This window comes from Dysidea avara, chromosome 10, assembly GCF_963678975.1.
Source record: "Dysidea avara chromosome 10, odDysAvar1.4, whole genome shotgun sequence".
NCBI classification, from domain to species: Eukaryota; Metazoa; Porifera; class Demospongiae; order Dictyoceratida; family Dysideidae; genus Dysidea; species Dysidea avara.
The window spans coordinates 21,158,457-21,185,995 of NC_089281.1; the positions used below are offsets into that span (position 1 = coordinate 21,158,457).

General features: G+C 38.6%; 3 protein-coding genes across 4 annotated transcripts in view; 1 reads left to right on the plus strand and 2 right to left on the minus strand.

The window, feature by feature from the left end:
* Positions 1 to 19,485, minus strand: part of LOC136268021 (protein NLRC5-like) — a 45,555-nt gene extending 26,070 nt beyond the window's left edge. Inside the window, exons 1-2 of the mRNA XM_066063249.1 lie at positions 19,402 to 19,485; positions 19,212 to 19,344 (exon numbers count right to left, since the gene is read on the minus strand). Of these exons, the coding sequence (XP_065919321.1) occupies positions 19,212 to 19,236 (25 nt within the window). The 5' untranslated portion in view covers positions 19,237 to 19,344; positions 19,402 to 19,485. The remainder of the gene's footprint in view (positions 1 to 19,211; positions 19,345 to 19,401) is intronic.
* An 8-nt stretch (positions 19,486 to 19,493) lies between these two features.
* LOC136268023 (uncharacterized) lies at positions 19,494 to 21,136 on the plus strand. The gene is made up of 8 exons (XM_066063253.1): positions 19,494 to 19,630; positions 19,994 to 20,101; positions 20,156 to 20,218; positions 20,276 to 20,338; positions 20,387 to 20,461; positions 20,518 to 20,577; positions 20,624 to 20,903; positions 20,951 to 21,136. The coding sequence occupies exons 1-8, from the start codon at positions 19,597 to 19,599 to the stop codon at positions 21,132 to 21,134; spliced, it is 867 nt and encodes a 288-aa protein (XP_065919325.1). The 5' UTR covers positions 19,494 to 19,596; the 3' UTR covers positions 21,135 to 21,136.
* Positions 21,137 to 23,473: 2,337 nt separating this feature from the next.
* LOC136268022 (uncharacterized) lies at positions 23,474 to 26,701 on the minus strand. 2 transcript variants are annotated; one of them, XM_066063252.1, is made up of 8 exons: positions 26,553 to 26,701; positions 26,091 to 26,189; positions 25,974 to 26,036; positions 25,869 to 25,916; positions 25,731 to 25,805; positions 25,615 to 25,674; positions 25,186 to 25,293; positions 23,474 to 25,134 (listed from the first exon to the last, which is right to left on the minus strand). In XM_066063252.1, exons 1-8 carry the CDS (start codon positions 26,584 to 26,586, stop codon positions 23,594 to 23,596), a joined length of 2,028 nt encoding a protein of 675 aa, XP_065919324.1. In that variant the 5' UTR covers positions 26,587 to 26,701; the 3' UTR covers positions 23,474 to 23,593. The 2 variants fall into 2 exon arrangements, with proteins under 2 accessions (XP_065919324.1, XP_065919323.1); XM_066063251.1 differs by having other exon boundaries at positions 25,854 to 25,916.
* Positions 26,702 to 27,539: the final 838 nt, after the last annotated feature.

Here is a 27,539-nt window from a genome sequence, read left to right on the forward strand (position 1 = left end):
CAAGTTTGCAAGCTGGACACACAGAGCTTAGCTTCTATAAACAGGATAGAACTAATTATTTTTAGGATGGAGAGTTAGACTTTTACTAGCAATTATGTGTGTGTTCTATTGCACAGTTAAGTGGCTGACTGTTCTATTAGAGTATCTCGATTGCACAGTACTGTACAATGCAACAGACTTACTTCCAGCCTTCTAACAACATTATCTTGAAAATGTCCTCTCTCCAATGCCTGACAAGCAGCAAAACACTGGCAGTGTTAAGCTACCTCGGTCACCTGCAAAATGGCAAATGGCTCTGAAGCACTAAACTAATTACTAATTAACGCTAACATTTCTACGTCTACTTTCATGGATGACGGCTTGTTGCTTTGACTCTCTAGATTAACATCTGTTCCAAAAATGCACCGACACTATATGTAAATCACGTGTCGATCTGTTTTGATTGACATCGAATAGAATTTGTTGTACTGTTTCAATCACTGGTACAAAAACTCCCGATTACTATACATTCGTGCCTTTGTTCACAGGCGATGGTTAGTGAAAGTTCCTAGGCCTTGTAGTTTTCTCAAACATTATTTATTAATTAATTAATATTTACTTATTTATGACGTGATTTCAACCTGTATACTCCAAAGCTGGTCTGTGGCCAGCTTTGGAGTTTCTTTCACTTGTCTTTTTCTTTACTGCAGAAAGGAGGAATACATCAAGAGCTATATTCTATGGATATTTTTTATGATGCATTTTTTCTACTAAAGTGAAAATTATCACATGCCCTCTCTCCTACAGGTAGAATCCCTAAGATGTAGCAGAAACTTGTTTGCATACAGAGTGATTTCCAATGTAGCTGGACTCTCTTCAGAATGATTTGTTGCAGCTGAGCTATATCTACAGGGTATCTTGTTTGTAGCTGAGCTCTCCATAGGGTGACTTGTTTCACAGGAGATTGAAGGCCTTTAAACAGTTGTTAACAGGTTAATGTTAATTTTCTCAATCATGGGACATTATCGTATATCAACACACGGCTACCCCATTTCATGATATACTGTAAATGATTTTGTAAGGACAGGAGCAGTGAAATAATGAAACTATATATACGGGCAGAAAAGAAATAGTTGTGAAAATGTAAGTGTTGTCATGTTTATCAAACTGTTTTGTAATCGACTATAATTCTGTTGTAGATCCCTCTTAGCTTGGGGTAGTGCAGTGAAAGAATGAAGACTATGGTTACAGTTGTGAAGTGTAAGCGGTAGCATGCTTATGTAGCTGTGTTGTTATTGAACTTGTTGAATTAGTCCATCATTGTTGGACAGGAGCAGTGAAATAATGAAGCTACAGGATAAATAGTGAACAAGTGGAAATGTAAGTATTGGTGTGCTTATTTAACTGTTTTAATTGCTGTAATTCTGTAGTCCCTTTTTTTGTTTGAAATAACTAAGGACAGGAGCAGTAAAATAATGAATCTGCAAGTACTGAGAATAGAATCTGTTGTGAACAAGTGAAAACTGTGACGTAAGTATTTGGCATGCTTATCTTAACTGATTTGTAATTGACTGCAATTCGGTAGACTTTTGTTTGAAACAAATGAGGCTAGACAGGAACAGTGAAATGATGACAGAGTAAAAACAGTTGTGATAGTTTTGTGGAGAAGTAAACAGTGGTGTGTTTGAAACTGCTTTTTCATCTGTCATAATACCATTGCAGTATTGATCCTCTGACTTCCTTGTTGAGTCACTGTGATGGTGGTGTAGCCACAGTAAAGAAACCTGGGGGAGAACAATTGATTCTATTATTAGATTTATGCACATGATTGTATATGAATAAATTATGGTGTGCATTTATTCAAAACAATCTTTTAAGGCGATGGGAGGCTTGGAACGTGTATTGGGAACATTGTATAAGGGGGTTAGTAGTTACTAGATCGTCAGGTATATGACGAGGGACGATAGGCCTGAGTTATACGTTTCTGTTTGCAAAAAAGTCCCACTACAGGAATTTTGAAAAACTTGTTTTTACTGCAACCGATTAATGCACCGTAATTTGTTTAATAGTAGTATTTTAAGGGTAATTTTCGTACCGTTCAGGGTCTACATTCTGTGTTTGTAGCTGAACTCTGCACAGGGTGATTTGTTTGCAGCTAAACTCTCTACTGTACCTTGTATGTAGCTGAACTCTCTAAAGCGTAACTTTACTGTAGCTGAACTCTCTACAGGGTGACTTGAATTCTCTACCGGGTGACTTATTTGCAGCTGAACTCTCTAAAGAGTGACTTTTTTGTTGCTTAAATCTCTTCAGGGTGACTTGTTTAATACTGAATTCTCCACAGGTTTGTACAACCAAACTTTCTACAGGGTGACTTGTTTGTAGCTGAACCCTCTACAGAGTAATTCTTGGTAGCTGAACTCTCTACAGGGTTATTTGTTTGTGGCTGAACTCTGTACTGGGTGAACTGTTTGTAGCTGAATACTCTACTGGGTGGCTTGTTTGTAGCTGAACTCTCCACAGGGTGACTTTTTTTTGTAGCTGATCTCTCTACAGAGTGACTTCTTTGTAGCTGAACTCTCTACAGGATGATTTGTTTGTGGCTGATTTACCCACAGGGTTATTTGTGTGTAGCTGAAATCTATATAGGGTGACTTGTTTGAGGCTGAACTCTCCACAGGGTAACTATTTTGTAGCTGATTTCTCCACAAGGTGATTTGAACTCTGTACAGAGTGACTTGTTTGTGGCTGCAATATGGTAAAGAAAACTGGTCCTGTAGAGTTAAAAAGACTTAGAGAAATTGCACGTGCCCACCCAGGCCCACCCTTGGCTACACCACTGAATGCAAATTTGTAGCTGAAATCTCTATAGTGTGACTTCCATAGAGTGATTTGTTTGTAGCTGAACTCACCACAGCATGACGTTTTTGTAGCTGATCTCTCCACAAGGTGATTTGTTTGTAACTGAACTCTCTACAGGGTTACATGTTTGTGGCTGCATTCTCCACAGGGTGATTCATTTGTAGCAGAACTCACCACAGGGTGACTTTTCTGTTCCTGATTTGTCCATAGGGTAATTTGAACTGTGACATGTTTGTAGCTGAACTCTCTACAGAGTGGCTTTATTGTAACTGAACTCTCTACAGGGTGACTTGAAATCTCTACCGGGTGGCTTGCTTGTAGCCAAACTCTCTAAAGAGTGACTTTTGGAGCTTAAATTTCTTCTGTCTGACTTGTTTAGTACTGAATTCTCCACAGGTTTGTACAGCTGAACTTTCAACAGGATGATTTTTTTGTAGCTGGACTCTGTACCAGGTGAATTGTTTGTAGCTGAACTCTCTACAGGGTGACTTGTTTGCGGCTGCAATATGGTAAAGAGAGTTGGTCCTGTAGAGACTTAAAGAAATTGCACGTGCCCACCCAGGCCCACCCTCCGCTACACCACTGAATGCAAATTTGTAACTGAGATCTCTACAGTGTGACTTGTTTATTACTGAACTCTCCATAGGGTCGTGACCTTGCTCGTGACTGCAGTCACCACTGTGACTGCTCTCTCTACTATAATTTTTTATGAGTGAATTGCCAGCCCAACAAACCACCTTAGCCTTGCTAACTATTCTAACCTGCTCACTAACCTGTCAGTGTGAAGAACAAGACAGAGAGGTTTAATGTCCTGGGACAAGACTGAGCTACACTGATTTGGAAGCTATCTAAATAGGTGAGCATTGATAGTCCTATATGCAAGTATAAGAAAAAAATTGAAATTTTAAATTAAAGTAGGGACAATATAGTGCTACAATAAAAGTACTGAAGCAAGCTGGATCATGAAACAAGCTGGATTGGAGTAGTATGTAATGTCCAATTGCTGTAAACCAATAAGAAGCAAGTATCCCTACTGTGTGTTTCAATCTCCACAGCACAGTAGGTATATTTGCTCCTTATTGTTTTACAGCAATCGGACATTACATACTACAGCTTGTTTCAGTACTTTTTATTGTAGCACTATATTGTCCCTACTTTAATTTAAAATCTCAATTTTTTTCTTATACTTGTTTGTGAACTTTTTTTACAAGTTTATGACAACTAAGTACCTTGTATTTACCATATTTTTGAAAATATGAGTCTTCAGCACATATCCAATTATCAGACTATAACTTAAATATAGCGGCTGTAGCCCTGCAATTTATAAATTGATGAAATTTCAGGGCTACAGCTGCTTAGCTATACATGTATATTGGTGCTGACTATTGACCAGATTTAAAGTCTTTACTTTGTTCAATCTGTATGGAGTTATGAATTGTCAAAGTTGGCAAAATGGATGTGTGTGGAAGACCCCTTTTCACAATCTCACATTTAGTGGCATTGTTAATTGCAGCTATATATACGCAAGTAGTGAGCAAATCTTAGCTGATTAGTTAAATGTATCTAATCCAAAAACAGCCAAGCTGTAAAAAAAGTGTGCAGCCCTCAGAAAGGCTATGGTGAAAAAAGATGTGAAATCCAAGGTGGCGGCCAAGAAATGGCTGTGATGGTAGGTTAATGGTAAAAATTTTAATAACGACAATTCAGGTGAATTTTTGTGCCGCTTCACAAAATTTACCTAAATTGTCATTATTAAAATTTTTACCATTAACCTACCATCACAGCCATTTCTTGGCCGCCACCTTGGATTTCACATCTTTTTTCACCATAGCCTTTCTGAGGGCCGCACACTTTTTTTACAGCTTGGCTGTTTTGGATTAGATTTCATTTCTTTTTGTATTTGTATACCCCAAAGCCGGCCTATGGCCAGCTTTGGGACTTTTTTAACCTATGTTTTTTCTTTACTACAGGAAGAAGAAAAGATGAAGTAGATGTACTTTAAATATTTTATCAGTAAATGTACAAATTATATATACTGTATAATACATATGTGACCGGATTTGCGAAAAGGGGTCTTCCACACACATCCAATTTGCCAACTTTGACAATTGATAACTTCAGATTGGAAAGAGCTATTGCCTTGAATTTTGGACAGTGGTGAGCACCACTATAGCTGAATACGTGGTGAATTTTCAGGTTAATATGTTACTTGAACACTGAGTTATGGTCTCCAACGGTTACGGAATTGGATGTGTGTGGAAGACCCCTTTTCGCAAATCCGGTCACATAATATTATATTGATTACAGAAATCTCCATGGTGGTTTCTTTGTAACTGAACACTCTACAAGGTGACTTCTTCTAATTGCTCTCTCTACAGGGTGAATTGTTTGTAGCTGAACGATCTACAAGGTAACTTCTTCTAGCTGATCTCTCTATAGGGTGATGTGTTTGTAGCTGAATTCTGTATAGGTGATTTGTTTGCAGCTGAGCTCTTTACAGAATGGTTTCTTTGTAGCTGAACTCTCTAAAAGGTAACTTCTTCTAACTGATCTTTCTACAGGGCAATTTGTTTCTGGCAGAATTTTCTACAGGGTGATTTCTTTGCAGCTGAACTCTCTACATGGTGGTTTCTTTGTAGCTGAACTCTCTACAAGGTAATTTCTTCTAGCTGATCTCTCTACAGGGAGATTTGTTTGTAGCTGAACTATCTACAAGGTAACTTCTTATAGCTGATCTCTCTACAGGGTGATTTGTTCGTAGTTGAATTCTGTACAGGTGATTTGTTTGCAGCTGAGCTCTTTACAAAATGGTTTCTTTGTAGCTGAACTTTCTCCAAGGTAATTTCTTCTAGCTGATCTCTCTACAGGGTGATTTGTTTGTAGCTGAATTCTGTACAAGTGATTTGTTTGCAGCTGAGCTCTTTACAGAATGGTTTCTTTGTAGCTGAACTCTCTACAGGGTGATTTGTTTGTAGCTGAAATCCCTACAAGGTAACTTCTTCTAGCTGATCTTTCTACAGGGCGATTTGTTTGTAGCTGAGTTCTCTACAGGGTGTTTGTTTGTAGCTGAATTCTCTACATGGTGGTTTCTTTATAGCTGAACTCTCTACAAGGTGACTTCTTCTAGCTGATCTCTCTACAGGGTGATTTGTTTGTAGCTGAACTCTCTACAGGTGATTTGTTTGTAGCTGAACTCTCTACAAGGCGATACTTCTAGGTGATCTCTCTACAGGATTCCTTGTTTCTAACTGAACACTCAACAGGGTGATCTGTTCATAGCTGAACTTTCTACTGGGTGATTTGTTTGCAGCTGAACTCTCTAAATGGTGGTTTCTTTGTAGCTGAACTCTCTACAACGTGACTTCTTCTAGCTGAACTCTCTACAAGGTGACTTGTTTCTAGCTGATCTCTCTACAGGGTGACTTGTTTCTAGCTGAACTCTCTACAGGTGATTTGTTTGTAGCTGAACTCTCTACATGGTGGTTTCGTTGTAGCTGAACTCTCTACAAGGTAACTTCTTCTAGCTGATCTTTTTACACTGCATATTTGTTTGTAGCTGAGTTCTCTACAGGGTGATTTGTTTGCAGCTGAACTCTCTACATGGGAGTTTCATTGTAGCTGAACTCTCTACAATGTGACTTCTTCTAGCTGAACTCTCTACAGGGTGACTTGTTTCTAGCTGAACTCTCTATAGGTGATTTGTTTGCAGCTGAACTCTCTACATGGTGGTTTCTTTGTAGCTGAACTCTCTACAAGGTAACTTCTTCTAGCCGATCTTTCTACAAGGTGATTGAGTTTTTTGCAGCTGAACTCTTTACATGGTGGTTGCTTTGTAGCTGAACTCTCTAAAAGGTGACTTCTTCTAGCTGAACTCTCTACAGGATGATTTGTTTGCAGCTGAACTCTCTACGTGGTAGTTTCTTTGTAGCTGAACTCTCTACAATGTGACTTCTTCTAGCTGAACTCTCTACAGGGTGACTTGTTTTTAGCTGATCTCTCTACAGGGTGACTTGTTTCTAGCTGAACTCTCTACAGGTGATTTGTTTGCAGCTGAACTCTCTACATGGTGGTTTCTTTGTAGCTGAACTCTCTACAAGGTAACTTCTTCTAGCTGATCTTTCTACAGGGTGATTTGTTTGTAGCTGAATTCTCTACAGGGTGATTTATTTGCAGCTTAACTCTCTACAAGGTAACTTCTTCTAGCTGAACTCTCAACAGAGTGATTGATTTTTTTTGCAGCTGAACTCTCTACATGGTGGTTTCTTTGTAACTGAACTCTCTACAGGGTGATTTGTTTGTAGCTGAACTCTCTACAGGGTGATTTGTTTGTAGCTGAACTCTCTACAGGGTGATCTGTTCATAGCTAATCTTTCTACAGGGCGATTTGTTTGTAGCTGAGTTCTCTACAGGGTGATTTGTTTGCAGTTGAACTCTACATGGTAGTTTCTTTGTAGCTCTACAATGTGACTTCTTCTAGCTGAACTCTCTACAAGGTGACTTGTTTCTAGCTGATCTCTCTACAGGGTGACTTGTTTCTAGCTGAACTCTCTACAGGTGATTTGTTTGCAGCTGAACTCTCTACATGGTTTATTTCTTTGTAACTGAACTCCCTGCAAGGTGACTTCTTCTAGCTGATCTCTCTACAGGGGGATTTGTTTGTAACTTAACTCTCTACAGGTGATTTGTTTGCAGCTGAACTCTCTACATGATGGTTTCTTTGTAGCTGAACTCTCTACAAGGTAATTTCTTCTAGCTGATCTCTCTACAGGCCGATTTGTTTGTAGCTGAACTCTCTACATGATGGTTTCTTTGTAGCTGAACTCTCTACAAGGTGATTTCTTCTATAGCTGATCTTTCTACAGGGTGATTTGTTTGTAGTTGAACTCTCTACATGATAGTTTCTTTGTAGCTGAACTCTCTACAAGGTGATTTCTTCTATAGCTGATCTTTCTACAGGGTGATTTGTTTGTACCTGAACTATCTACATGATGGTTTCTTTGCGGCTGAACTCTCTACAAGGTAACTTCTTCTAGCTGATCTCTCTACAGGACAATTTGTTTGTACCTGAACTCTCACATGATTGCTTCTTTGAAGCTGAACTCTCTACAAGGTGATTTCTTCTAGCTGATCTTTCTACAGGGTGATTTGTTTGTAGCAGAACTCTCTACAAGGAAACTTCTTCTAGCTGATCTCTCTACAGGGAGATTTGTTTGTAGCTGAACTCTCTATACATGATTTGTTTGCGGCTGAATTCTCTACATGATGGTTTCTTTGTAGCTGAACTCTCTACAAGGTAACTTCTTCTAGCTGATCTCTTTACAGGGTGAATTGTTTGTAGCTGAACGATCTACAAGGTAACTTCTTCTAACTGATCTCTCTACAGGGTGATTTGTCTGTAGCTGAACTCTCTACAAGGAAACCTCTTTTAACTGAGATCTGTACAGGATGAATTGTTTGTAGCTGAACTATCTACAAGGTAACTTCTTCTAGCTGATCTCTCTACAGGATGATTTGTTTGTAGCTGAACTATCTACAAGGTAACTTCTTCTAGCTGATCTCTCTACAGGGTGATTTGTTTGTAGCTGAATTCTGTATAGGTGATTTGTTTGCAGCTGAGCTCTTTACAGAATGGTTTCTTTGTAGCTGAACTCTCTACAAGGTAACTTCTTCTAGCTAATGTATCTACAGGGTCACTAGTTTGTAGCTGAATTCTCTACATGGTGGTTTCTTTGTAACTGAACTATCTATAAGGTGACATCTTCTAGCTGATCTTTCAACAGGGTGATTTGTTTGTAACTGAACTCTCTACAAGAAAACTTCTTCTAACTGATGTCTGAACAGGGTGAATTGTTTGTAGCTGAACTCTCTACAGGGTGATTTGTTTGTAGCTGATCTCTATACAGGTTACTTATTTCTAACTGATCTCTTGAATTCTGTTCAGGGTGACTGCTCTATTAGGATGACTGCTCTATTAGAGTATCTCGATCTCGCACTTGCTACACCAAGTTGGATTTCGTGTTATAACTCCGTGGCTTTAAGTCTGATTTTTCTACACCATTGAAGAGCCTTTCTAAGATGATAACTCCATCTGTACAGCGATTTTCAAAGCATTACCCCAAGTGGTTTATCTGGTAGGCGTGGCAAGCATAATAATAATAATAATAATTATAAAAATTAGCTAATCTCGATTGCGTAATTGTTACACACTGTTGAGTTTTTCGCTGTATCTTCCTGGTTTTTAGCTCGATTTCTTTCAAACCACAAAAGGTTTGAGGTTCAATAGTTAACCTATTCACCCACCGATTTTCAGCTTCTTCCCATACGCGGTTTACCCTGTAGGCGTGACAACATATTGGTGTTATTTTTCGTGCATAATCGCTCATAACTCTTTGCCTGTTTATCGTATTCCAGCCAAGGTTGGTACAGAGATGCACCTTTATACCCCCCTTCTGTGTGCCAAATTTCAAAGCAATCGGATAACGCGTTCGCGTTTTATAGCAGTTTTTGTAAGTGTGCGAAAAGAGGAAGAAAAATAAGAAGAAAAAAAAATGAAGAAACTAAGCCAATTTTTGAAGTCGCATATCTCAGGAATGCCTGAAGCGATTTCGCTCAAATTTGGAATGTAGAGTACTGAAGTTGGAGGGAATGTACACAGTAAAATTTGTCTTGTTTCATCAAGGCAGCACAGAGCTACGGAGGTGCGAAAATTGCGTTTTCTTTCTTCCTGTCAATATACTCACGGGGTTGCGCGCCGGCTTCTTGGGCCGCACGACACACTACCGTGTGTCTTGATAACACACTGCCACATTTTATTGCTAAATTGTATTAACTTAAAAGTTGAGCAAGTTATCTACTGTAGTTTGATACAAGGTTCACTCACTACTTTTGTATAACTTTGTTTACATTTAGCACTTAGCTAAGCATATAATTTTTCTGTTTAGTTTACACATGAAAAACACAATGAAAGTCATGAAAGAGAAAGCATGCTACCAGTCAGGATGATGATGAAGCAAAAGACAGGATATCTATGCAACAGCATTAGAATATTCAATTGTGATAAAGAGCTAGACTAAGTACTGTTGATTTGAAGCTCATTCTTTAAACCAGAGATGCTACTTTGTTGAAATTATTCTTTCATCCTGGGGTGTTCTGCTTGACCGACCAATTTTTCTGAAGATGTAATCAAGAGTTAATATTATTAACTCTTGATGTAATTCTATAACCCAATATTTGTATATTTTGTACTACTTGAGTGGCAACAGTTCCATTATGTGCAATGAAAATAGTACAATTAATAGTTTATAACAATGGTTGAAATTAAGTACAAGTCCTTCTAAAGCAAAGACAAAAGGTATGCGCATTTATTGAAATAGATTTAAATAATTCACTACAGGTATGGTTACCTCCTCCGTACAGCAGTAACAACTCCCTGTGTAGTATATGTACATGGATTTACCACTTAGCTAGATCTTCTGGAATAGTCCTATCAATGCTACAAGGAAACACAACCAACCAAAACTCACCAGCTTTGAAAGAATAGACCACTGTTTGAAGTAAATGGGCCAGTACTGCCATTTCAAAGTCAGTACCCCATGTTCCACTATGGGCCATTCCAGTTCGTTCAAGGTAGTCCTCCACATGCTGCTTCTTTTGAAGACATTAAAGCTCCAGATTACCAGTCAAAAAGGGCACACAAAGCAATGACAACAGCAAAATCCGTCAGCTAACTACTATTTTGCTACACAGGAATTGCTTAACGAAATAACGCAATTACGTGACAAAATCTTTACAAGAATAGCAGCTAGTAAACAACGCTGGTTGCAGCAAACGAGAATGCGTTAAGAAACGCAAGCAGCTTAACTTTTCCGGTTACCTTTTACAGAATACAAACACTTCAGTATCGAATAGCTCACTCTCAGCTTAGCTCATCGAATAGCTCACTGCGAACTTCTCGAATAGCTCACTTTCAGCATCTTGCTCAACAGCGCTACGTCTTCAACACATGGGTGAGAACATACACGTTATGCAATAGTAATTGCATAATATTGCATGACGTATATACATGTACGCCTGTGGATGGAAGCCCTATACTAATGATGGAGAACCCTGGTAAAGAAGGATAAAAGTATGACAATAGCGCAAGCATTGTATGTTCATAAATATGCCAAAGGTTTCTTCTTAAGTGAATTTGAAACGTTTCTGTGAAAGAAGTAGGGCTGTAGCTGTAGCCAGTTCTCTGCTACGCTTGACTGAACACATCAGGCAGGCAATAGAAAATTCCGTCAAATAAAAATTTTTAAAAATTCTGTAGCAACTTGATGAAAATGTTTTGGATCAATCTAAAGGCATTTTTTACCCAACCAATATGTCATGTCATTGTGAGGAAACATTGAGGCTGTTTTTTGGGCAATTGTTTATCGTGGGCCACCCCCCAACATCTTCAATGTCCCTACTATACAGTACTAGCGCACTGTATGATATTTTCATAATAGTATATACAATCAATTATTGACTATTGGCCAGCTCGATGCGTATTATTGTCTAATTATAGAAACACGGAATTTCAGAACACTAAGCTGCCTTGTTTTGTTGTTCTACCAGTTTTGGACTGTTACTAGAGGTTTGTTTATCACTTAATTGGTACTATGCTAGCCTGTTATTCTTGGCATGAAAATGACATTAGAAGTGCACTGTACTTTATCCGTGTTATTTCTAATGTTGTAGTAGCTCACACTGACACTTACACATGACATTCAAACTAAGAAGGGATATACTGCACTTATTCAAAGGCTCTAGTCATCGGCTTTTTTATGCCAGAGTAATTACCCTTCCCAGAGGAATAATGTTTGTTTATACACATGCGCATCTGTTTACGAGGAAATCACCACTGATCGGACTTGTATTGGAAAATTCGTGTCCTTTGACTGTTTAAGGTAATTTTAACCATGATGGGTTAGTTGCTGTACCGTTATGATAGTTTATGCAATGGAAAGACCTGGAAATGGTGAACAATGGAGTTACGTAGCTCAGAGAATCTCTTAAGAGGCTAAGGAAAATTGACTACATAAGCAATGGTAAGGTGGTAGAGTGTTTGTAATTAAAATCTAATCAAAAACAGCCTAGCTGTAAAAAAAGGGTGCGGCCTCCAAAAAAGCCACGGTGAAAAGAGAAATCAAAGGTGGCGGCCAAGAAATGGCTGTGATGGTAGGTTAATGGCAAAAATTTTAAAAACAACAATTCAGGTGAATTTGTGTTGCCTCCTCCACTAGGATTTGGCACCAAATTCACCTGAATTGTCGTTATTAATTTTTTTGCCATTAGCCTACCATCACAGCCATTTCTTGGCCGCCACCTTTGATTTCACATCTTTTTTCACCGTGGCTTTTTTGGAGGCCGCACCCTTTTTTTACAGCTTGGCTGTTTTTGATTAGATGCACCCTTTTTTTACACCTTGGCTGTTTTTGATTAGATATCACTTCTTTTGTAATTTCATACCTAAAGCCAGCCTATGGCCGCTTTCTTTTAACTTGTCTTTTTCTTTACCACAGATCTAGAAAGAAGATTATTTTGAAGAAGAAGATTTTAATGATTTGTTTAGCTACATGTACTTTAGGCAATAATTTTTTAATTGTGTTGATAGATCATAAAAATAAGTCACACAGGTTAAACTGCTTGCAGCTACAGGGAAATGTGTATGTAGTTCTTTTCTACAGGGAGCCTCATAATGTAACTGTACTATTTGACTACATGGTAAATGGTTTGTAGTTGAACTCACCACATGGTGGCTTATTTCTAGCTGAAACACTCTACAAAATGTAGCTGAATTCTCTCCTGTTTCCAGCTGATCTCTCAACAGAGTGACTTGTTTCTAGCTGATCTCTCTACAGGGTGATTTGTTTCTAACCGATCTCTACAGGGTGAATTGTTTCTAGCTAATCTTTCTACAGGGTGACTTTTTTCCAGCTGAACGCTCTACAGGGTGACTTGTTTCTAGCTGATCTCTCTACAGGGTGACTTGTTTCTAGCTACACTCTCTACAGGGTGACTTGAAATGTAGTTGAACACCCTTCTGGGTGACTTGATCCAGCTGATTTCTCTACAGGGTGATTTGGGTACTGATGAAAGCCGGAATGGAACGGAACGGAATGGAATCGATCAGGGGGCGCGCCAAGTTAAAAATCGTTTAAAACAGATTGTGCGCTATTTCCAACTGTCACACAATAACTATAATTATGCTAGAATTAGCGGTTTGTTTCTATTTATAGGCATGCTAGTAATCGTTCGCTCAAAAGTTCTATTAAATACCCACCAAATGGTAAGATGTGTGTAAATAAAATCCATCCAGTTTAGTTTAATCCTGTTGTAGAAGTACTTCCTTACCATTCCAAGAGGTAAACTACTGTAGTATTTTCATGTTGTAGTGGTATTCAAACCTTTTTGTACATGTGTCGCTGGTTTTCTGAAGCGACTATAATTCTACCATTATTGGCAGCGATTTACGAGAGTTCGCAAACTGCAGTATGTTATATTACCAGTGCTTACAAAAAAATAGGTTAACAGCTTAGCTAGGTGATCGTTGTTCAGATTAGACGATTGTACAACGCATTCTTGCAGTGGGCATTAAATAGAGTTGTCGAGCAAATGTTTTCTAGCATGTTTATAGCAGAAGCAAACTAATTCTAGCACAATTCTAGTTATTGTGTGAAAGTTGGAAACAGTATACAATCTGTTTAAAACGATTTTTTAACTTGGCGCACACAGGGCTGCTTGTTTCTACTGAGCTCTCTACAGGGTGACTTGGAAAAATAGTTGAACTCATTGCAGGCAACAGGGTAACTTGCCTAACTGATCTCTCTCTACAGGGGATTTGTTTCTAACTGAATACTGTGTAGGGTGATTTATTTCTAGCTGATCTTTCTACTGAGAGATTTGTTCATAGCTGGATTCTCTATTGGGTGACTTGAAAAGTAGTTGGGCTCTTACAGGGTGACTTAATCATGCTGATCTATCTACAGCCTCACTCTACAGGGTGCCTTGTTTCCAGCTGATCTTTCTACAGTGTGATTTGTTTCTAGCTGATCTGACTTATATCTAGCTGAACTCTCAGAGAAGAGCCTATGAAAATGTGATGGTAAATCATGAAATTTTCAAGGACACTGCCTATAAAAATTCATGGACACTGCCTATGAAAATTTGACAATTCATGGCCACTGCAATCATGAAATTTTCTTGTGCCATGAAATAATTTGTCAGTTCTATAAAATTACCATGAAATCATGAGTATTATTTCATGGCATGGATATTACAATGAAATATCAATGAAATGACTTTCATGGCACTTAATGGAGATTATTTTACTGTTCATGGATAATCCATAGGTGTTTCATGGTAGTGCTACATGGTGCAGAATTCATTCTATCTGATCTTTCTATAGGATGACTTGTTTCTAACTAATCTTTCAACAGAGTGATTTGTTTCAAGCTGATCTTTCTACAGGGTGATTTGTTTCTAGCTGATCTCTCTACAGGGTGACTTGTTTCTAACTGATCCTTCTATAGGGTGATTTGTTTCAAGCTGATCTTTCTACAGGGTGATTTAAATGTAGCTAATCTCGCTGCAGGGTGACTTGTTTCTAACTGATTTCTCTATGGGTGACTTCTTACAGTCTGAACTCTGTACAGGGTGACTTGTTTCTACCAGATCTCTCTACAGGATGATTTGTTTCGAGTTGATCTCTCTACAGGGTGATTTGAAATGTAGCTTATCTCCTAACAAGGCTATCAGGGTGACTTCAAATGTAGTTGAATCCTTTGCAGGATAACTTGCTTCTAGTTGATCTCTCTACTGAAAGAGTTTGTTTGTAGCTGAACTCTCTACAGGGTTGCTTATTCTAACTGAATCACTCTACAAAATGTACCTGATTCTCTCTAGGTGGTTTGTTTTTAGCTGATCTCTCTACGAGTGACTTGTTTCTAGCTGAACTGTCTACAAGGTAACTTATTTCCAGCTGATCTCCCTACAGAATGATTTGTTTCTAGCTGATCTCTACAGGGTGAATTGTTTCTAGCTAGGGTGACTTGTTTCTACCAGATCTCTCTACAGGGTGATTTTTGTTGAGCTGATCTCCCTACAGGGTGATTTGTTTCTAGCTGATCTGTACAGGGTGAATTGTTTCTAGCCGATGTCTCTATAGTTTTCAACTCAACTCTCTACAGGGTGACTTGTTTCTGGCTGATCTCTCTACAGGGTAGTTTGTTTCTAGTTAATCTCTACCGGGTGAATTGTGTCTAGCTGATTTCTCTACAGGGTGACTTGTTTCTACAAGATCTCTCTACAGGATGATTTGAAATGTAGCTTATCTCTTTAATTACAAGGTTACTTGACTCTCTACAGGGTGACTTCAAAATGGATTTGAACTCTTTGCAGGATAACTTGCTTCTAGCTGATCTTTCTACTGAAAGAGTTTGTTTGTAGCTGAATTCTCCACAGGGTTGCTTATTTCTAGCTGAAACACTCTATGAAATGTAGCTCAATTCTGTATAGGGTGACTTGTTTCTAGCTGATCTCTCTGTAGGTGGCTTGTTTCCAGCTGAACTCTCTACAGGGTGACTTGTTTCTAGCTGATCTCTCTACAGGGTGACATGTTACTAGCTGATCTCTACTGAGCTCTTTATGGGGTGACTTGAAGCGTAGCTGAACTCTCTACAGAGTGATTTGTTTGCTGCTGAACTGTCTTCAGGGTGACTTGTTTGTAGTTGAACTCTCTACAGGGTGACTTGTTTGTAACTGAACTCTCTACAGGGCTATTTGTTTTTTAATTTTTTATTAATACTTTACAGGACTGTACAGATCAATAAACAAAATTAAACAAAATTTAATAGCTTAAACGGTTAAATTACAGAACTGAAGGTCTACCAGTGTCTTGCACTGGTAGCCATAATTAATTACTTATAAATTACAATAAGCTATATATCTACAAATAATAATTACAAGGGGTAGCTATAAAGAGTACAAGTTAAAGAATAAAATAGTTTGTAGGAGCTGGAATGTTGACACTAGTTGAAGGGTGACTTGAACTCCCTATGTTTTTAGCTGAATGGTGACTTGATTGTAGCTGAACATTCTAATAGAGCAACTTATTGCACAGCTGAATGTTCTAATAGGGTGACTGCATTATTAGAGTATCTCGATTGCACACTTGTTACACCTAGTTCACTTCCATAGTGTAGCTCAGTGGATTTTAATCTTATTCCTTGTAAACCAATGTAAGATCACTCTAAAATGATTTATCTACCTATCTACCTGATTTCAGTTGATTCCACTAACTAGTTTGCCTGGTAGGTGTGGCTCGGGTGTGGCTCGGGTGTGGCAAGTATTACTTTTTGGTGTTTTTTTTATTAACAAAACTCAATCGTGCGCATTTTACATATGGCTGGCGTTTTGTTATAACTCCAAGACTGTTGGTGTGATTTCTTTCAAACCATAAAAGGTTTGCACTACCCTGGGTTACTCTATGTACACACCGATTTTCAAGTCATTCCTTCAAACGGTTTACCCGGTGGCGGCAACAAAAAATCGCTATCAAATTTTTCGAAATCGTGTATAACTCCCTTGTTCTTTATCCAAAGTGTATAAAATTTGGACTGTAAACATGCTAAATAATTTTTTTACGTTCTTACAGCCCCCCAAATTTGAAGAAAATTGACTAAAGCATGCGCGAATTATAGCAACTTTTCGAAGTGGTGCAAAAAGAAGAAGAATAAGAAGATGAAGAAAATACGAATAAACTGGGACGAACATTGAAGGCGTATATCTCAGTGATGGCCTGGCAGATTCCGTTTAAATTTGAAATGGGAGGTGCCCTACCCCGAGGGAGTTTCCACAGCAAAAATGGTTAATTTCCGTCCAGCCATTATCAAGCTACGGATGCGTGAAAACGGCGTTTTCTTGGTTCCTGTAAAATACACACTTGTCTGTCGCACCCGCACTGCCTGTACTTGGCCACACGACACACTATCATGTGTCTTGATACATTCACACTTTCAGGAATCATAGACTAAGGTACATATGGCTTTAGAAATTTGAAGGTTTGTCACATACTGTCAAGAACTCACAGGTGTCTGCATTTTGTGCTTTGTCTTTCATTTTATCTTCAATTACATTGCCACCTTCTTCTTCATACAAGGAAACCATACCAAGGAGTTAATTTTTCGTATCAACACCTCCTTAGATAAGCATAATTATTTAGATGTCACAAAACTATTTGAAGTGCTTGTAAGAGAGAGTAGATATGTGTAACTACACTTTATGAAATAATCAGATTGCAACCATGCCCTTAAATGATCAGAACACACCACCATGCTCCTAAATAATCTAAATAAATATTTTCATTTGTATGTGATAATTTATTTGTACTATTTCAGTTGTAGTTAATTATATGACTTGCTACATGGCTGAATGCTCCACAGAATGACTTAATACTAGGGATGTGGGAATTATATGCCCAAATTATTTGGGAATACTGATGGGATAAAATATAGAACATTATAGAACTTTGCATGGGCGAGATCAAAGGGAAAAATGTATTTTAAATTTCATAAAGCACACTTTAGGCCACAAACAGTGCTTTATTGCCCACAAAGAGTGCTCAGTTTACTGCACCGCAAAGAGTGCTTTATTCGTTCAATAAAGCACTTTTTGTGGTGCAATAAAGCACTCTTTGTCGGCAATAAACCACAGTTGCCCACATGTTCTAGTGCAGGCTAATTATCCCGTGGCGCTCTCGCCAGTACGACTAATCACTAATCACCGTGCTGAGTGATCAATCACCACAGCCAACATGAGCGCTACTACTGGATTGCTTTTATAGGCATATCTAAATGCTTCAATGATGGGTGGGAGAAGGTAACATTGCTGTTACGTTGTTAATGTAAACGGACAAGTCCTGAAGATATCACAGAACTATTTCACCATGTGACTGACTCACAATAGAATCAATTGTGGGTTGAGAGCAAAACCTGCCAAAAGATGCAATGAATGTCTACCATGCCATACTATGGTGAAATACGCATGAGTTATTTTGTTAAACTAGTTTTTAACATATACTTATTCTAGTACTTTGATGCAGTTTAAGATCAAGATACTCCAATAAAGCAGTTACTTACTCTAATAGAACGATCAACATGAAATAGTTCATTACTCATTAAACTATAAAAATAACTTTTCTGACAAATTGATACAACTAGATTTATCAGTTATTACTATTTGAAAGTCTTGCTGTGCAATTTAATCACAAAACTAAAAGAAAAGTTATAAAAATTGGAAATAATTTGATGAAAATTTGAGCATAATTCCCACAAGCACTATCCATTCTACGCAGTGGCTTGTGACATAGCCGAATTCTCTACAGGATTACTTGTTACATAATATCATGTAGCTGAACATTCTATACAGTACTGCATAACCAAATGCTCTAATAGGGAGGCTGTACTATGTAGAGCATCTTGATTGTCCACTGGTTACACGTAGTTGGTTTTTGTATCCTAATTCAATTCTTCTGAAAGGTCTTTCTACAATTAACAATTGATCTACCAGTTTTCAGCCTTACTAATTCATGGAAGTATGACATTCACTTATTAATGGATAATGAAGCACAAGGATGTAGTTAGTACTTGCTGAAATAATCAGTGTTAAAATACCACAGTATACCTGCCATATTGTAACATACGTGGACAAACAGATGGGACATTTTATTGTGTATAAGAAATTAGACTAGTACTTCTAGTATGCTAATACATATCCATATAGATGATTACCACACAGCCACAAACTGGGTGTTGTTGTAGGTCTGGTGGAAAGAAAGAAAATGTGAGAGAGAGAAAGCCGTCAGTTTTATTACAGTTCTACTGCGGTATTGTGACTTAAAATTTATACATAATTATACTCTACTGGGGCAGGTAAAATGCCTCTAAACATGGTAGCCAATTTGTAACTAAAAGTTGCACCCAACTCTGCTTGACCAACCCTGTGGTCGGTGCATTCATGGCCAGATAAATCGATCCTGCAAGAAAAACCGGTCATTTCTTGCAGGAGTTCCTGCAAGTGCTTTCAAAGATTTTGCAAGAATTCTGCAAGAGTTTCCTCTTGCAAGAAATTTGGTCATCTCTTCCAAAACCTTGCAGGAATCCTGCAGAAACGCGTTTTGCTGGATGGGATTGACTGCGTACGTATTCAACCACGCCCATAGCTACTTTATGTTAGCCATTCAATCTGGCACTTTAAATTTCACACTGTAAAAGGTTACACACCACATTTGTCATCTAATTGCATTTAATAACCGTCACCATGGGTACTAAACATCGCAGAACTACCTTGATCATGATGTCCTTCGGTCATCTTTCGAGTCTTTTTCCAATCAGTGGCGGTCGGTCAGTCCGAGGGTCAGTCGGTCACTCTGCACACATCAGCAATTTTCAACTTGATCAGTTTTTTTTCACCGAATTACTAAGTTCAACAAGGAAGTGATGAATCACTTTTAATTGTTACACATGCGAAGCTTACCTACATAGGGCTACCATCGAAATGCAAACAAAAGGAACGGACTAGACTTTTGGCGGGGGTGGTAATAGCTAATCTGACACCGCCCCTTTCATGAATTTCAATGGACCTTATCCGCATTGACGTCACGATATAAAAATGGCGGCGTTAGTGTGGGGAGTTTGTACAGGCAACCATTGAGAGGGTTTGTATTTCGCCATGAACAGTGTGAAGAATTCAAGAGAAAGTTCAGGTAAGGTATTTTATTTATTGTCCGATGTAGAAAGGGCCATTTTCGTACTAAATAAGAGTTCTAAGGATGGTTTTTTAAAAGATGGTTCTCGTGAGGCTCCTCCGAAGGGTTGTAAACGCTAGGCAGACCAACTTATTTCCTTCCACAATCTGCTTAAAGGTTGTTGGGTAGTGCGAAAATGCGTAGTAGTGCGATAGCATGCCGGCCCAAGTCGTGTTTCTTGTTGACCCGTCGGCAGTGCGGCGGCGAGGTAACGTGTTTTGTTCAGGCTCTTATACATATACATGTATTCATGATAACAGTTTGTAGCTCTTAATAGAGATGGTCGGTGATTTAGCAAAATTTTATGTTGAATGTTGACAGATTCTACCTTGCTGTCCACCTGGAGTCAAATTGTTAGTAGTCACAGTTCAGTAGATCATGCCAGTGATGCCAGTGAGACCACTGAGAGTAGTGCCATGAGAAGGCTTGGTAAGAAAATGATCAAGATTGTACATGTGAACTGACTTCAAACATTTTATGTAGAAGCTGAAGGTGATGTTTGTGGCTTTGATCATGATGTAGCAGGTGGTGACGGAAGATATTATGGTTAGAGGCTTTCATCATATCAGCTAGCTAAATAATAATTTGTTTATTTGTATGTAGATGCTGAAGATAATGTCTGGAGTCTTGATGATAGCAGTGTTGCAGTAGGTGACAGAATTCTCGGTAGCTAAGATATATATGTATTTTGCTTACTTATACGATAATTTACAGATGCTGAAAGTAACATTCCTGGCTTTGTAAACCAAGATCACAGTGTGATGGAGGATGAAACAATGCTATCCAATGGTTAGAGATTATATATCACAGCTACTTGCTGATTTGTTGGCATATCCATTTTATAGATGCTGAAGGTTATGCCCAAAGTCTTATGTGTCACACAGGAAAGGATCACAAATTGCTTGGTGAGATACTGCATCATTTGTTTATATAATACAGCCATTTATGTAGATGTAGAAGGTAATGTCCTAGCAAAACCTAAGGGTGTGATGGAACTTGAGTATGATAGCCAATTATTGGGAACTGAGAACCATATCGAGGGCTGTAATAATGCTGAAGGAGAACCTGATGATATTTTGGATACTGGTATTCTATTGCTGGCAGAGTGTGATGTTCCTGGCTCTTCGCTGGATGGTAAACATCCATCTGAATTGAATGTTATGCAGTTGAAAAGATGGCTTGTTTGCCGTGGGGCACCAACTAATGGGAAAAAGCCAGAACTGATTGAAAGGTATGTTCATCAATACATGTATTTTAAATCAATAGTTAAAATTTCAGAGTTTGTGATTTCATTAAATATGGATGGGACCTATATCTGATTGATCCAGATGATGGCATAAACGTTAAGAATAAGTTACAATCCGTATCTGCAAAGCATAGAAATTTTCTTGATGAAAACCTATTACAGTCAGTACCAAAAGCTAGACAATCAATGGACCAAGGATATACACAAATGTCCTAAAATTACATTTGGCACCATTTTTAAGTTTCTAGTCGATCGAAAATGTTTTCTAAGAAATGCAGATTATGTTGAAAGTGCTATGGAGAGGAGAGATAGCTGTTCAGTTAAGGATGTTGGCAAACAGAAGTTGATAAGTAATCTTGGCTCAGAGGAATCTATTGGTTTCACTCGACCATTGGACAAGGCATACCGTTTCTTTCAGGATGGGCATGTTCAAAACATCAGATACCATCCTATGCCCAACCAATTGAACTACATTTGCATTGGGGCCGATGTCTTACCGTCTATGAAGAAAGACAAACTTTATAAAGTGTATATAGTCCTATCAGAACTAACAAGTGATGTCGCTAAGGCTTTCTGTGCATGCCCAGCTGGGCTATCTGGTTGCTGTAATCATGTCACAGCTACTCTCTACTGTCTACAGAACTATTTCCATTTAAAGCTGAATGAAGAAGATGAAAAAAGTTGTACAGAAAAACGTCAACTCTGGAACCAGCCAAGAGACAAGAAAGTAGATGCAAGACCTACCAACTTAGTTACACTAACAAAGAAGGTGTATGGTGTAGAGAAAAGAATCAAAGTTTGCACTGTTAACCAATGGGACTGTCGACCAACTTCCAGAAGAGCTGTTCCACCTGACAGGAGGCCTAATTTAAGAAGTAGGCTGTTAGCTATAGACCAAAAGAAGAAAGAGGCTGCTGTCCATGCCGTTGCTTCAGCCACTAATGTAGCAGAGACAAAAAAAGCCATTGAAGCACAAACAATGCTCAGTAGATATGGGACATCTTGTTTTTTGCAATTGCTTGATGATGAACCAGCACCATCAGAAGATAGACTTCAAAGGGCTAGAGAAGAACGGATTTCAAAAGCTAAAGCAATGAAATCAAAATTTCAGCAAGAATTGTGTAATTTGGTAGATATTATCAATCACGATCATTGTTATAGTTCCTCTACTAATACAGCAGTCCCTTATGAAGTTGATAATTCTGAAGTACCTCCACCGTCGTATCTTGTGAGAAATCTGTACGAAGATCATATTTGTATTGGTCCTTCAAGAGCTATTGATATTGAAGCCAGCACACGCAATCAGTCTATATCAAATGTTTGGCATGATGAGAGGATGCTACGAATCTCAGCATCAATAATGAAAACTGTTTGTCATAGGAAGAAAGACACTGACGCTAAGGCATTTATCACTAATAAGTTGGCTCAAAAATCCATCAATTCTCCAGCCATCAACTATGGACGAAAGAATGAAAGTAGAGCAATTGATAGTTATATTCATTATCAAAAGAAACAGGGCATAGACGTAACAGTCCACAAATGCGGCTTGTTTATTAATGTTGCCATACCTTGGCTAGCTGCCACTCCTGATTCCCTTGTTATAATAGATGGTGAAGACATGGGATGTTTAGAGGTAAAATGTCCTTTTGTATGTGCAAAAAAGCCCATAACTGCAGCTGCTATGGAGAAAACATTTTGTCTGCATACAAACAGTAACGGAGAATTGCAACTTAAGAGAAGCCATCAATACTTTTATCAGGTGCAGACCCAGTTGTTCGTGACTCGATTGTCCTGGGGTGATTTTGTTTTGTGGGCTCCAGGAGGAGACATTCACATAGAAAGGATTTTCTACGACCAAGCATTCATTGAAGAAGCAATATCTAAGGCCAGAGTATTTTATTTTGATAAATTTTTGCCATCCGTTGTGCCATATTTCATCATATCACAGGCTTATGAACATTCTGCAATAGGTACAGATCTGAGTACAGACAACCTTTCAGTGAAGAGAGCCCCTGTAGAATCATATGATGAAGTTGAATTTTTGTGTGTTTCAACAGTGAGCAGGCCACAACCACCAATCAATATACTACAGTAACTGCACTGTACACCACACACAGTGTGTGGTGATGGAAATTGTTTGTATTATTCCATTGCTCACCAGGCTGGTTATATTGAACCGTCTTCACGTGGAGACAAATGTGTTGGACAGCAATTAAGGATGTTAACCCTAATTACCATGCAGAAGTATCCAGGTGTAAGAACTGAGGAAGGACTCTCACAACAGCAATGGGAGACAAAAAAATAGTTTTGCAGGCTACTGAATGGGGTGGTGATTTGGAAATACGCTTGCTTGCCATTGGAATAGGAAGGGAAATAGTGGTAATCACAAGATCAGGTGATAAATGCACCTCTGCACGGAGGTTTTTATGCCACCCTCCACCTGTACCTAAAATGAGAGGTGGGATTTTCATTCCTATGGACTTGGAAGATTTGCTTGATCAATGGAATAAGTATAACCCACCACCTCTTCTCATTATTTATAATGGCATAAATCATTATGATTCCACAAACTCTTTATGAATCACATGTAAAAATTTAGCGTACAATTACTATTTTGTATTTATGTATGTCCATTGATAATTCTACCAAACAATAATGTAATTACAATTATACTGCTAACATACTAATGGAGGTCCAAAGTTACTAAGCATGCAGCAAACATACACAACATGACTAACAGAATCCCACATAGTTGCAGGAAGAGTGTCCTGCAAAATTTTAAACTCTTTGACTCGTCCAATGCTTCTTTCCACATGCACCCTTAGATGAGCAATTTTCTTGGTAAGAAATACATCATTGGGTGTCATTTGCACTTTTCCTTGAAGAAATGGCGGAATGTTCAAACGTACACCACGAGGAATCAACAAGTCATGAATAGTAAAACCTTTGTCAGCCATGACCTCATCTCCTGGCTCTAGTTTATCCAATAGTCCACTGACTTCTACTAATTTTCGGTCAGATATCGATCCTTCGTAAGCTTCCGAAACAAATGAAATTGCTCCACTGGGAGTTACACCTATTAAAACTTTTATCGTATTCTTGTTTTTGTAGGCAGAAAATGTACAAGCTTGAGATAACAGGGAAGATGGCCTTTCAACTGCAAATTCTGTTGCGTCAATAATAATTCTTATATTTGGGTACTCTTTTTTGAATGAATCAGGCATATACTTTTTTACTACATGCCATGGTGGAAATTTCTCAATGGACTTAAGGGTGTGGAACATCAAGTTAATCCACGTATTAGTGATTCTTGAAACTGTTGCTTGTGAAACATCAAATCTATTAGCAACATCTAGCTCAGGTAGTCCAGCTCGGAGCCTAACAAGGGTTAAAAAGAATTGCTCTTTCAATGGAAGCTTGTACTTTGGTCCAGTTTTTACATCATCATAATTAGATCCACAGCGCCTCCCACTCCACTGTCTCATCACTAATGCATCTGATTCCAACATCTCATAAAAAGCCATTAAAGTTTCGTAGTCTACAAATCCTGTATAAAACTTCATCAACTTTGCATCATCCCTGATGTTCTCAAGCCTAAATAAACTCTTTTTAAGCCTGTTTTCTGTTTCTGCCAGTTGATTTTGAAGACTAATAACCTGAGTTTGAAGGTTAACAATCACATCCTGTTGGTCAGGTTCCTCAGCGGTTTCTGCACTAGGTTGTATATCAGTAGAATCCATACTGACAGAAACAATTTCTGCTTTCATTTTCTTTCTGCTATTCGTTGCACTAGCCATCCTCTCATTAGGTTTTTCATCCTCCAATAAAGCTTGTGATGCTTTTTGAGATGTTCGTGATCTGCGTTTAAAGCATTTTCTCCAAGGAAAACAGGATGGAACTGCATCAGGTTTTAGCCGCCGTCTCTCACAATTTAAAAGAAAATCAGTAGAAAGAAAATGGTCAGAACAAATTTTGGTACTTTTCGTGACAACAAAATCCTCATTAAGATCACGATGAATCAACCCAATCCATGTTTTTCCCTTCTTTGACTTGACATCAGGAAGGTTGTGAAAGGAAACTTTTGAGGACTCATCCCTAAACTTATTCTCGCCAGAAGAATTGTAACACCCAGGCACACAACAATTGTACCCATTCCAAGGTTTGCTTGAGCTTCCAACAGCTCTGTGAAAACTAGTACTGTTCAATGATTGTGAGTCTGGAATGAAATGATTACAAATAGATATCACAATGCACGACAATTAGTTACCTGAAGAATTTGTAGTCTTTCCTTCTACACATTTTGTAGGCCCAGAGCTGATTGTAATGTTGACATCAATATTGGTGTTTGGCAATGACAAAATATCAGCTTCAGTATCTATAAAAATGCAAGTCAACATGTATGGCTCAAGCTTGGTATATGGCTATGATTTGCAGTCTGTTGGGCAGCTACAGAATGTGCAAAGCGATCGCCACTACCACTACAAGCTCCAGGTAGAGATAGAATCTGTCTCCACCTGGCAGACAGAATCTGCCAACATCAAACCCTTTATATTGGTTACAAAAATGTGTCAACAAAAAGTAAGAGCCTGAAACTATCATACTCAAGTTCCATCACACCCTTAGGTTTTGCTAGGACATTACCTTCTACATCTACATAAATGGCTGTATTATATAAACAAATGATGCAGTATCTCACCAAGCAATTTGTGATCCTTTCCTGTGTGACACATAAGACTTTGGGCATAACCTTCAGCATCTATAAAATGGATATGCCAACAAATCAGCAAGTAGCTGTGATATATAATCTCTAACCATTGGATAGCATTGTTTCATCCTCCATCACACTGTGATCTTGGTTTACAAAGCCAGGAATGTTACTTTCAGCATCTGTAAATTATCGTATAAGTAAGCAAAATACATATATATCTTAGCTACCGAGAATTCTGTCACCTACTGCAACACTGCTATCATCAAGACTCCAGACATTATCTTCAGCATCTACATACAAATAAACAAATTATTATTTAGCTAGCTGATATGATGAAAGCCTCTAACCATAATATCTTCTGTCACCACCTGCTACATCATGATCAAAGCCACAAACATCACCTTCAGCTTCTACATAAAATGTTTGAAGTCAGTTCACATGTACAATCTTGATCATTTTCTTACCAAGCCTTCTCATGGCACTACTCTCAGTGGTCTCACTGGCATGATCTACTGAACTGTGACTACTAACAATTTGACTCCAGGTGGACAGCAAGGTAGAATCTGTCAACATTCAACATAAAATTTTGCTAAATCACCGACCATCTCTATTAAGAGCTACAAACTGTTATCATGAATACATGTATATGTATAAGAGCCTGAACAAAACACGTTACCTCGCCGCCGCACTGCCGACGGGTCAACAAGAAACACGACTTGGGCCGGCATGCTATCGCACTACTACGCATTTTCGCACTACCCAACAACCTTTAAGCAGATTGTGGAAGGAAATAAGTTGGTCTGCCTAGCGTTTACAACCCTTCGGAGGAGCCTCACGAGAACCATCTTTTAAAAAACCATCCTTAGAACTCTTATTTAGTACGAAAATGGCCCTTTCTACATCGGACAATAAATAAAATACCTTACCTGAACTTTCTCTTGAATTCTTCACACTGTTCATGGCGAAATACAAACCCTCTCAATGGTTGCCTGTACAAACTCCCCACACTAACGCCGCCATTTTTATATCGTGACGTCAATGCGGATAAGGTCCATTGCGCTGCAACTAAATACGCAACCTATTCTCGTACTTATTTTGACCATATAGTTCAATAGTGCACAAGGCCTTATTTTTGAACTATATGGTCGAAGTGTCTGGTAGAGGATATACGGATACTATCTGGGCGCTTGTACTGTTGTAGATCAGGATTCTCTAGCGGATACTGATCAGTTCAAATGTTTTCGTGATGACCGGGTGAACAGTACGTGGTAGTGATTGTGGAGAAGTGAGTCAGGGTGACTATGACAGTGATTGTTCAGTTGCTGAACCAGACCAGAAGCTGAGTGAAGGTGAATTCTCACTATAAAGGGAATGAGGGGTACGTACCTTGGTACGTACGGTCCAGCTTTCATGGGTATAGCTCCTAGCCTCCATCCTACCCATGCAAGTTTATGCTTTTCAGTGAGCTGGTCTATGGTGACTAGATCATTTACTAGACTGATGAAAATTAAGAAGCACTCCCATTTCCCCGCTTGTGTTGTGTTGGAACATGAATCTATGGTTGTAACTTCTGAACTTTGGGTACAGACAATTAAGAGTTGCTTCATCAGTCTGCAGCTAGTAGTGGCACAGGTATATCTGCTACCACTGAGGTTGGCTTCCACATTAGCAGATAAATAGGGTATGGCTTATAGCTAGTTGATACTTGAAGTGTAGGCTTTCTTTTTTCATTGTTGAGAGCAATGTACCTGTCATGTGTTATGCACCTATCAGTGTCCACCTCCCCACCTTGGAGTAGGATGGGGCAGGGGATTTAACAAACTCTAGTGTCAAATTTCCTAGTGATGTGCCAATAAGAGATTTATCCCATTAGCCGATATTGAAATCAATGGCCGATACCGATCCCATGTTTG